Raw genomic sequence first — 12821 nt, 5'->3', positions numbered from 1 at the left:
GTCTTGATAATTGCACTGCAGACCTACAAATATCATTAAATGCGCAAATATTATTGTATGAATAATTACAATCGAACTAATTTGCTGGACAAATGTTAAATTATGCAGGAAGGTAGTTAATAATAGTGATGGGCGATACTTTTGTGTTGAATTAGTAATTTGTCTTACCTATTTGCCCAGTTGCCACAACATTTTTGTATTTTGGATGTTGATTGACAGTTAGACAAAGTATGTCATCTGTATGTTCCACATAAAAACTTTGCAGACCTGATCAGAAATCATTTCAAAAGAAATACAACATAAAAATAAAAAATAAGCAATTATGTGCTGAAATCACAATTACCTCAGCATTATAAAATTCACATGGATTACAATGTGTCTACATTTGAACAGATGATGACATTTTGTGAAGTATGAAACTCTCCCAATGCAGCTGAGCATGGGGCCAATTGAAACTTTCAAACTGAATTAGAAAAATTTGTTTAAGGCACAGATAATAAAGGTTACATGGACAAGATAGGCAGATGGAGTTAAAATACAGCTCAGTATAATCTAAATGAACACCAGAACAATCTTGCTCATTTCTGTTCTTGTGTGTACTACATCAGGTGTGAGTAACTTTCTCAAAATATCATGCAGTAGGCAAGCAATTCAATCAGCAAACATAAATAAAAATATGAACAATTGCTTTAAAAAAATCTGTTTATTAACTTGTTTGCAATTATAATTGACTCATAGAAGGAAACATAATAAAATGATTTGAAAAATTACTTGTGCAACAGATAAAGCCTGCCAACGATATTATTTTACTATTTGTGGGAGTGTCAGAGGAAAATGCCAGATCTATCAAAGAGACTCGGTCTTAATTTTGAGTCAGACTCTGAAACTAAATGATGAGGTTAGAGAAAATGACTTGAATATTAGAATACATATTAAAATTTTAATATTTGCTGATGTTACTAAATTTGATGGTTTAGCAAACCATAAGGATGATACCAATAACTGCAAAATTCATACATTGATCAACAGAATAGGCAAATGCATGCAAAATGGATGTACACAGATGTGTGAGGTGATGCAAATTGGGGAAGGGATGGAGAGAGGCAATATCATCTTAATGGCATGGCTTAAAAGTGTTGGAGGAACAGAGGGGATTAAGTATGCACTAACCTTTGAAGATGGCAGGACAATTTTTTTGTAGTTAGCAAACCATATGGGATCCTGGGCTTCATAAATATAGATTTTAATTAGTGGAGGCAACAAGTGCAAAGCCAAAGGTGTGCAGAAACTAAAAGCGTCTGCTAGAGATTTTTTGAAGAGATATCAAGAGGATTGATGAGGGCAGAGAAGTGGATATTGCCTGTATGGACTTCAGCAAGGCCTTTGACAAAGTCCCACATGTTAGTCTGAAAAGTTCAATCTCATGGGATCCAAGGAGAGCTAGTTATTTGGATACATTATAAGCTTGATGGTAGGAAGCAAAGGGTGATGGTGGAAGGTTATTTGTAGGACTATGCCACAGGAATCAGTGCTGGGCCCATTATTGTCATTCACATAAATGATTTGGATGATAATATACAAGGCATGGTTGGTAAGTTTGCAGATGACACTAATATAGGTGGTATAATAGACAATGAAGCAGGATCTTGATCGGCTTGGTAAATGGGCTGAGGAATGGCAAATGCCGTTAAATTCAGATAAGTGCTAGGTCAGGTATTTTGCAGTTAAACCAGGGTAGAACTTAGAGTGAACGGTAAGGCCCTGGGATATGCTGTAGAACAGAGGTACCTAGGTGTAGAAGTACATAGTTATTTTGAAAAGCAGGACGTTGAGGATAGGAATTTTCACATGATGTGGCACTTGTACTAGACATAGATGAAGATGCACTTGGATTATCATGTATAGTTTTGGTTACCTTGCTATAGGGAAATAACTCATTAAGTTGGAAGGAGTGCAGAGACGTCTTACAAAAATATTGCCTTGACTTGAGGACCTGATTATAGGAAGCAGCTGGGCAAAGTAAAATGTTATTCCTTGCAAAGTAGTAAACTTTGTAACCTTATACAAAAAACCCTCAGTGCAATTGAGCAGTGAAAGTAAAGGTACCACAAAATGCTGGAGTAACTCAGCAGGTCAGGAAGCATCTCTGGAGAGGAATGGGTGACTTTTCGGGTCGAGACCCTTCTTCAGACTGATGTCGGGGGGGGGGGGGGGGGGGGGGGGTGGGACAAAGAAAGGATATAGGTGGAGCCAGGAAGAGTGGGAGAACTGGGAAGGGGGAGGGGAAGAGAGGGACAGAGGAACTATCTAAAGTTAGAGAAGTCAATGTTCATACTGCTGGGCTGTAAGCTGCTCAAGCGGAATATGAGGTGCTGTTCCTCCATTTTGCGGTGAGCCTCACTATGACACTGGAGGAGGCCCATGACAGAAAGGTCAGACTGGGAGTGGGAGAGGGAGTTGAAGTGCTTAGCCACCGGGAGATCAGGTTGGTTAAGGCAGACTGTGCGAAGGTGTTGAGCGAAATAATCGTTGAGCCTGCGTTTGGTCTCACCGATGTAGAGAAGTTGACATTTGGAACAGCAGATACAATAGATGAGGTTGGAGGAGGTGCAGGTGAACCTCTGCCTCACCTGGAAAGACTGTTTGGGTCCTTGGATGGAGTCGAGAGGGGAGGTAAAGGGACAAGTGTTGCATCTCCTGCGGTTGCAGGGGAAAGTGCCTGGTGAGGGGGTGGTTTGGGTGGGAAGGGACGAGTGGACCAGGGAGTTACGGAGGGAACGGAAAGCAGAAAGAGGAAGAGATGGGAAGATGTGGCCAGTAATGGGATCCCGTTGGAGGTGACGGAAATGTTGGAGGATAATTTGTTGGATACGCTGGCTGATGGGGTGGAAGGCGAGGACAAGGGGGATTCTGTCCTTGTTACGAATGGGGGGAGGGGGAGTAAGAGCGGAGCTACGGGATATAGCTGAGGCCCTGGTGAGAGCCTCGTCTATAATGGAAGAGGGGAAGCCCCGTTTCCTAAAGAATGAGGACATCTCTGATGCCCTAGTGTGAAACACCTCATCCTGGGCGCAGCCCTAGTGTGAAACACCTCATCCTGGGTGCAGACTAAACACTCTTTTTCTAAGCAAAGGGTAATCAAAAACTAGAGGGCATATGTTTAAGATGAGAGGGGAAACATTTAAAAGGAACCTGGGGGAAAATATCTTCATGCAGAGATATAGCATATATATGGAACGAGCTGCGGGAGAAAGTGGATGAAGCCAACATTTAAAAAACATTTGGACAGGTACAAGGATAGGAAATGTTTAAAGGGCTGAGGGCCCAAAAGGACTAGCTTAGATGGCATTTTGATTGGTATGGATGAGTTAGGCCGAATAGTCTTTTCTCCATGCTGTAACTCCAAGACTCTGTTAGGCAAAAACAACAAAACTGTGTTCAACTCAGCTCAGTACTCTTTAGGAAGAATATGTAGGTCCTTGACAGGATGTAGCATAGAATGACCTCAGGTTGAAGATTTTAACTGTAGGCTGCATTGGAGAAACTGTGATTGTTCTCTTTGGAGCAAAGGAGGTTGAAAAGAGATTTGACAGAAATGTACAACATAACAGATTTGAAAACATAGACAATAAGGCTGTGTATATTTACTGATGATACAAGGTCCAGAGCACACATTTAAGGTTTTCGGTAAGAGATATTTTGCTGAGACGGGATGGGGGTGTGTGGTGTGTGCATTGATGAAGACCTGTGAGGAATGTGGAAAAAAAATGGCAAGCTTGATGAGCAGAATTGCAGCCTCCATTGCTATAATGATTCCATGGTTTATTAATCATTACAAACATGATTCATATGGCATTGTTAGTAGGGATGCAAATTTTAAAAAAATGTTTTAAGGGTACTAATTTATCGTGATAAAATATATAATGTTGAAGCTGTCGATTTTCAAGATTGACAACCATCTTCATTCGGGACACCAAAACCAAGTGTTATTCCCAAATGGAATAGCATTTTATACTGACATCAAAGGCTTTATCAGAATACTACATTCAATGCCTTACCTGATGACAGATTCTGAACGATGCCAGCAGCTGCTGTGTGAAAAATAATATCAGTTCCATCGTTGAGATAATGAAGATTGTTGCGACAGTCAAAGCCTCTATATCCAAAAACATGTTCCAACACAAACTCCTAAAAATGAAAAATTGTTATTTAATAAAAACTGATGTAAATTTAAAGGAGTATATTTTAAAAGTATAAATACCTTAGCTGAGGAATTTTTGGACTAGAGTTCACTGAACACTTTGGTACAAAATCCTTTCCCCACTGCTTTCTCCATTACAACTGCTCTTCCAAGTTTCATTGTTATCTTACAAGAAAAACTCAGGTTTATAAAAACAGAACATGCTGGAAACACTCAGTAGGTTAGGCAACAACTTTGGAGAGAAGCATCTCCAGTTGAAGATTTCTCTCCTTCCAACTGCTGACATGTTTCAGAAATCAACAATTTCAGATAGTTTGATTTTCTTGTTTATATCAGAACTAGCCATTTTGGTACAAGATTATAGATCTCGTTATTGTTCATGATCCGCCCACAACAGCGGTGTCTTCTGCACACATGGAGATGGAGTTAAAGCCAAATTTTGCCACACGGTCATGAGTGTATGGGAAGTATAGCAGGGGTCTGAAAACATATCTCCGCGGGGCTCTGGTGTTGAGAATTATCTTGGAAGATGTTTTGTTGCCTATCCGCACTGTTGTGATCTATGAATCAGGAGGTTGAGGATCCAGTGGTAGAGAGGGATGTTGACGTCTAGGACCAGGGGTTTGGACATGAGTTTGGTTGGGATTATGATATTGAAGGCAGAGCTATAGTCAATAAATAGGAGTCTGACATCGGTGCCCTATTTATCTAAAGGTTCTACTGATGAATGTAGGGCCTGTGAGATGACGTCTGCCGTAGACCGGTTGCAAACTGCAATGGAACAAGGCTGCCTGGGAGAATTATATGCCTGTCTTGGAATTTGCGCAGCACAGATTGGCAAGATTAAATATCAGGATTAGGGTGTTTATATGCAGAGAAATCAAGATGAATTTGCATTCACTGTTGTTAGAAAGACAAAGAGGAGATCTCATTGATACAAACACGATTAGGTATTAGATTGACAGGGTAGACACTGCGAAGCTGTATCTGAGAATTTGAAACCAGGGGTTATTGATACAGGTTAAGACTGGGTGTGCACTAAGGACTGAATAGGGTTGTGTGAATCTTAAGGGCCTGTCCCACTTAGGCGATTTATTAGGCGACTGTCAAAGTTGTAGCAGATCGCCGAAAAAATTAACCCTACGACAATGTCCACGACAATGCCCGCGACAAGCTAAGACAATCTACTGCAAAGGCAAAGGCAAGCAGACAACAACTGGCGACTCAGTCTTCGCTACCTAGGACGTCCACTACGACAGGGACCACGGCAAGCAAGACAACCAAAGAAAACCTGCACTTGTGTGGAGGTGTCACAAGCACAATTCACACGTGAACAAACCGACAGCAAGGTCCTTCCAGTGAAGTTTCTAGGTATATTTTGCATTCGTGTGAAGTGTCCGTTTAAAAAAAAAGATTTTGGCATGCAGTTATCCATCTTTCATAGGAATATATTGTTTTTGAATAAAGTTGATTTTGGTGATTTTTAAAAAAAAATAGGTGTCAGAATTTATTGAATTTCTAAGTACTTTATCATGACATCTCATTCAAAGATTCTAGTCGCATTCATTTTGACCATTAAAATCAAATGCTGACACACGCTCTGCGCTATGAGAACACTTTTCATTCAACTATTTAGATCAATGAGGCAAGCACATCCACAGGCATTTCACTACGTTTATTAAAGGCCAAAGCTCACTCATAGACAGACACTACTAACACAAAGATTAACTGAGTTTTACTGCTATGCTGTTTGTAGAGGGTATGCACACCTGACCATAAGGACAGCACGGTCCGGCCAGACCATTTCACACGTCACTGTCCTTTATGGTCAGGTGTGCATACCCCCTACAAACAGCATAGCAGTAAAACTCCGTTTATCTTTGTGTTAGTAGTGTCTGTCTATGTGTGAGCTTTGGCCTTTAATAAACGTAGTGAAATTCCTATGTATGTGTTTGCCTCATTGATCAAAATAAATGAATGAAAAGTGTTCTCATAGCGCAGCGGGTGTGTCAGCGATGGATTTTAAAAAAAATATATTTTTTTATTTTTGAAAAGCATATGTACAAATAGAAATAAAAGACAAATTTGTTACAAAGTTCTTACATAGCTTCAATTTTTAAATTTTTAAAGAGAGAAAATAAAAAATAAAGCAAAAAGCAAAAAAAAACCTCTAAACTATTGCAAAGAGAGAATAAGATAATTTAAAAAAAGGTACAACTATAAAAATTAAAGGGGGTAGATCCGGGAGACAATAACCACAGTTGTACATCCAACCCTAAACTCAAGTTTCAACTTTTAATTTAAAATTTTTATTTTAGTCCTGTGCCAAACCCATTTACTTTTCTAAAAATTCAATAAATGGAGACCATATTTTAAAAAATGACTCAGGTTTGTCAATTAAGGCAAATCTTATTTTTTCCAAATGCAGGGTCTCTGTCATTTCCGTAGTCCACATTTTAATTGTGGGGGTTATTGGTTTTTTCCAAAATTTAAGTATTAATTTTTTCGCAGTTATTAAACTGTAATCAAGAAAATGTACCTGACTTGTTGTAAAGTTTGTAGTATGTTCTGATAATCCTAATATAATTAATTTTGGATCCATATCCAATTGCTTGTTGATAACTTTAGAAACTATTTTAAAAATCTCCAACCAGAAATTTTGCATTTTTGTGCAAGTTACGAAAATATGAGTTAAATTAGCTTCTTGAAATTGACATTTATCACAAGTAGGAGAGATACTAGGAAAAATCCTATTTAATTTCGTCTTCGAATAATGTAATCTATGTATTATTTTAAATTGTATTAAGGAATGTCTAGTATTTAATGAACATTGGTGTATATGTAGTAAACTTTCATCCCATATATCTTGCGTTATAAGTTGATTCAATTCGTCCTCCCATGCTCGTCTATAAGATTCTGATGGCGGAATGTCAGTATCTAGGAGAGTATTATAAATAAAGGATATTAATTTATTTGAATTATAATGTCGATTCAGGCATACATCAAGAGTTTCTGGACCTCTAAACTTATATTCTTGCATGTGTACTTTTACATAATCTCTAAGTTGTAAATATCTAAAATAATTATTAACATGTAATCCATACTTCTGCTGTAAATCCTGAAAAGAAAGAAAAGTTCCCTTATGATAAAGATCTCCCACCCTTTTAATTCCATAACTTTTCCATTGAGCAAATCCTCTATCTAAGACAGACGGTTTAAAAGAAGGGTTATTCGCAATAGGGAGGAAAGCAGATAATTTACTCAGTTTTAAAGTAAGATTTAATTGTTTCCAGGTATGGATAACACTGTGTATAATGGGATTACCTCCATATGTTTTTTTATTTAAATTTATTGGAGCTAAGAGGATCGCACCAATATCAAATGGTAAACAATCCTCTTTCTCCATCTTTAACCAATCCGGTTGTTGATCAGTGTCATCCAACCAGCAGGTTATATTTTTAATATTAACCGCCCAATAATAAAATAAGAAGTTAGGTAAGGCAATTCCTCCATTAGTTTTAGACTTACATAGATGTCTTTTATTTATTCTATGAGTCTTGTAGTCCCAAATAAAATTAGTAATAATTGAATCAATTTTTAAAAAAAACTTTTTTGGAAGGTAGATCGAAATAAGTATAGTAGCTGTGGGAGAAAGATCATCTTTATAGCATTACTACGACCAACTAATGATATAGGAAGTGTTTTCCAAAATTGGATATTTCTGTGTAATTTAGTGAGTAAAGGGGGAAAATTTAATTTAAATAAAGAAGTATATTTCCTAGTCACGTAAATTCCAAGATATTTAAACTTTTCATAGGCAATTTTAAAAGGAAATTGTTGAAGTATGGCCGGATTGTGCTCAAATATTGGCATAATTTCACTTTTGTACCAGTTAATTCTATAACCTGAAAATGAACCAAATTGAGTTATGTGATTTAATAAATTCGGAATGCTAATTTCTGGCTTTGTAATGTATATTAATACATCATCCGCCCGGTGCAGCTCGACTGCGGGGCTTTTCATCGCTGGACTGCGGACTTAACAGTGCCCGGTGCGGCTCGACCACGGGACTTAGCTGCGCAAGGCTTGGTCGCGGGCCTTTCATCGCCCGGTTCGGCCGCGGGACGTTTCAGCGCCCGGTGCGGGGACTGTGCGGGTTGGTCGGGGACGAGCTGTCTGTCCGTGGGCGTGGGAAAGAGAGGGGAAGTTTTGTTGCCTCCATCACAGTGAGGGGGTGTTTGGAGTCACTGTGATGGACGTTTGTGTTGGGGTCATGTGTCTTGTGTTCTTTTTTTTTTCTATGACTGCTATGTAGTTTCGTTCGGTACTTCGGTACCGAACGACAAATAAAGCTCTGTTATACTGTTATACTGTTATACTGTTATATAAAGAAATTTTATTAGTTGTATGTTTAGTGTTATAGCCATGAATATCTGAATTTGATCTAATACTCTCAGCAAGTGGTTCTATAATAAGGGCAAATAGAAGCGGGGATAGTGGGCATCCTTGTCTACAACCCCTAAATAAATGAAATTTGGATGACAGCATTTGATTAGTTAATATTCTAGCTGTTGGGGATGTATATAAAAGTTTCACCCATGAACAAAAATTTTCACCTAATTGAAATTTTTCCATTACTGAGAAAAGATAGGGCCATTCTACCTGATCAAATGCTTTTTCAGCATCTAGCGAGATGATTGCTAAATCTTCGTTTAATAGTCTATTTGAATATATTATATTGAACAAGCGTCTCAAATTGAAAAATGAATATCGTTTAGCTATAAAGCCTGATTGATCGGGGTGTATCAATTTATCTATAACTAGACTTAATCTATGAGCTAAGATTTTCGCTAATATCTTCTGATCAGTATATAAAGAGCTATCGCTCTATACGAACCAGGGTCTTCAGAATCCTTATCTTTTTTAGGAATAAGTATTATTGTTGATTCAGTCAGAGTTTGTGGTAATCTCTGTTGTTTAAAGGCGTGACTATATACAGTTTGCAAACGTGGAGAGATCAAATCACTAAATTTTTTATAAAATTCATTATTTAAGCCGTCAGGGCCAGGAGTCTTCCCATTTTTCATGGATTTAATGGTCTCTTCAACGTCTTTCATAGTTATTTCTGCGCCCAGTGAATTTCTGTCACTCACATTCAAACCAGGAAGGTTACATTCCTGCAAAAAGTTTTGCATCTGCGCAGAGCTATCTGTTATTTTTGATGAATATAATGACTGATAAAATTGCAAAAATCTCTGATTAATATCCTTGGGTAGTTTAAGCAAATCTCCGTTTTCTGATCTAATTTTATGAATTGTAGAATCATCTTCTAATTTACGGAGTTGACATGCTAGCAATTTCTGTGGTTTATCTCCAAATTCAAAATGTTTTTGTTTAGTATATTGAAAAAGCCTTAAAATATGAGCTGAGAGTATATAATTTAACTTATATTTGAGAGCTGCGATTTTATTATGTATTTCAATAGAGGGAGCGATGGCATTTGTTATGTCTAACTGTTTTATCTGACTTTCTAGGTCATGTTGTTCAACCCGCTTCTTCTTGTTTTGAGACGCTTGAAAGGCAATAATACATCCTCTCACAAACGCTTTAAATGTTTCCCAAAGCAGGGACGCAGGTGTTTCAGGGAGGTCATTTGCGTTTTAAAAAGTTTCAAATTGTGATTTAAGATAGTCATAACATGCTTTTTCATTTAAGATTTGAGCATTAAATCTCCAATTGGTCTGTTTCCCGTTACTCCTTGAAGTTTTACCCTAAATGTTAAAGGGGCATGATCGGATATAATAATATTATGATATTTTGAATTATACGTATAAGGAATAAGTTTGGAGTCCACCAAGAAATAGTCAATTCTTGAGTAAGTTTTATGCACTGATGAATAAAATGAATACTCTCGGCCTGAAGGGTTTTCAATTCTCCAAACATCTTTTATATTTGCACTATTTATATAAGAGTTTAATAATTCACACGACTTGGATTTTGTTTTCCTTTGAGTTGACGATCTATCCAAATAAGGATCTAATGTACAGTTTAAATCTCCTCCAATTATCAAGTTATATTGTCCAAATTCTGGAATGGTATTAAATATATTTTTTTTAAATAACGGATTATCAAAATTTGGTGCATAGACATTCACCAATATCAATTTTGTAGAATATAGTTCTCCCACTAATATAACATATCTACCTTCAGTCGACTATAGAGGAAGTATGTATAAATGGTATACCCTTACGAATTAAAATGGCAACACCTCTTGATTTAAAGGGAAATGATGAGTGAAATAATTTATCAATCCATTTGCCATTCAATCTATTATGTGCTACATTTTTGAGATGAGTTTCCTGAAGGAACATTATATCAGCATCAATAGATTTTAAATGTGAAAGTACTTTACCTCTTTTAATTGGTTCATTAATACCCTTGACATTCCAACTACAAAATGTAATACCTTTACCCCCTGTTTTCCTAGTAGAATCTTGCATCTTAACCGATAAATAGTCTATAATAAAGCAAATGGCCTGGCAACCGAACTACACATTTTTCTTGAATGACGGGTGGATGATCTTTTGTACTACGTAGAATGTCTCCCGGAAATATCTCCCAAAGGTATATAAATTCTGAAAAATGACATAATAATAAACATTGAATCTAAAAAAAAATCAATATATAAAAGGTTAAAAGAGTGCAGGAAAAAAGAAGAAACAACTAAAACTACAACTACAATTAGTGCAGTTAGTGATAGCCACCCTAAGGTGGCAAAAAATCTAAGGACTTCCGTGGGATGTAAAAAAAAAATGATACTAGCTCCGTTTTTTAACGAAATTGTTGTTTTTTAAATTTTTTATAAAAGAGAGTTAAACGGGGCAGGCCCGAAACAAATTAGTCTATAATAAACCGATTTTTCTGTCTTAGGTATATTAATTAAGTGTTCGAAGTAAAGTTTACATAAATCAAATATTACTTGTACTTCTTATTAGTAATGATTAATAAAAATATATATGTTTTTTGAATAATAGTAATTAGTTATGGTTAATATTCGTATAATATATACACTAAGCTTAAATCTTTAGGTTTTAATATTTTAAAGTCCAATCAGTTGTCTGCCAATTAATAAAGCCGTGAAGTCATATTCAACCCTTCAGCGACCTTTCGATCTCCTGAGCAAATTCCAGTGCTTTATTATGGTCAGTAAAAAAGGATTCTGTTTGATTGTAGGTAACTCGAAGTTTTGCTGGATACAACATACCAAATCTGAGTGCTGGGATCTTCCTAAGAATAGATCTTGACTCATTGAACAGTGCTCTTTTCTTGACCACCTCAGCAGGGTAATCTCTGAAGATGCGAATCTCATCGCCTTGAAATGATAAAGTTCTGTTACTAGCAATTCTCGACAGCATATCTTCTAAAACGTGAGCATTATGCACCCTCAGTATCAAATGCCTTGGAGGGGCGTTAGCACCTGGCCATGCTCTCAGTGCTCTGTGGGCTCGATCCAGCAAGGGCTTTGAATCCATTTTCAAAACTTCTTGTAACAGCTCAGCAGTAAAGTCACGAAGGTTTTTATCTTTCTCTTTACCTTCTTTAACTCCAAGAATTCTTAAATTTTGTCGTTTAGAATGACCCTCTAGGTCAGTACATTTTTCAGTTAATTTCATCAATAAATCAGATAAACGCTGAGTCTCCGTCAATACTGCTTTTGTTGTTTCAGCACTCGTCTCGGCTAAAGTTTCCAACTCACATATAGCCTCATCATGTTGTTGTATTGACTCAGTGATGTGGTTCACCTTACCGGAAAAATCGGAGTCCAACTTTTGTAGCTTGGAGGTTACTTCCTCCATGTGTTCATTCATGATTCCACATATTTCAGTTTTTTAATGTAGCCAACTGATCCTTAATAATAATTAGTATTTCCCCCTTCATTCCTTTAAGCGATACTAATTCAACTTTCATCTCTTGGAGTTCAACTGTCATATTTGTTACTTGAGACTTCATACCTGAAAGCTCCTCACCAACAACGCTACGAAATTCTTCCAAACCAATTTTTTTTGGCTGTGGATTCCGGATTCGTTTGGAGGTTTCTTCCTGAGTCAACGCTGAAGTTTGGGCTGTAGCAGAGGCTTCCATCTGTCCTGGTCCTTCTTCTTTCAACAGTCTTGTTCTAACCGTTCCTTTTTTAACGGTTTTTAACGGGGGGGGGTGCGACTTGTCGACATTTACTATTAAAAGTCGCGATCTGATGACGTCACCCACCCTTCGTTGAGAATTGCCGGTAAGTTGCAACGGGCCCGTCCCGTTCCTCTCTTCTTAGATCGAAATGTTCACGGAGCTAGTGCGACTTACTCAGTCCATAGCGCCACCGGAAGTCCAGCGTTTGATTTTAATGGTCAAAATGAATGTGACTAGAATCTTTGAATGAGATGTCATGATAAAGTATTTGGAAATTCAATAAATTCCGTCACCTATTTTTTTTTAAATCACCAAAATCAACTTTATCATGACAACTCATTCAAAGAGTTTTTGAATAAAGTACCGGGGACAACCTTGCAAACCTGGGGACAGCATGAGACAGCGCCTGCAATAAGCAATGATACCTGCCAACAAG

At 37.3% G+C, this 12821-nt stretch overlaps 1 protein-coding gene across 2 annotated transcripts in view; it reads right to left on the bottom strand.

Annotated features, from left to right (window-relative positions):
* The window catches only part of LOC144596495 (echinoderm microtubule-associated protein-like 6), a 207639-nt gene that overhangs the window by 41267 nt on the left and 153551 nt on the right, over positions 1–12821 (bottom strand). For both annotated transcript variants that reach the window (XM_078404836.1, XM_078404837.1), the window contains exons 29-30: positions 4059–4188; positions 169–267 (exon numbers count right to left, since the gene is read on the bottom strand). In XM_078404836.1, coding sequence (XP_078260962.1) covers positions 169–267; positions 4059–4188 — 229 coding nt within the window. The remainder of the gene's footprint in view (positions 1–168; positions 268–4058; positions 4189–12821) is intronic.

The sequence above is a fragment of the Rhinoraja longicauda genome, chromosome 9, assembly GCF_053455715.1.
Source record: "Rhinoraja longicauda isolate Sanriku21f chromosome 9, sRhiLon1.1, whole genome shotgun sequence".
In the NCBI taxonomy this organism is placed as follows: Eukaryota; Metazoa; Chordata; class Chondrichthyes; order Rajiformes; family Arhynchobatidae; genus Rhinoraja; species Rhinoraja longicauda.
The sequence above is the reverse complement of the archived record's forward strand: the minus strand, read 5'-3'. Positions and strand labels throughout refer to the sequence as shown.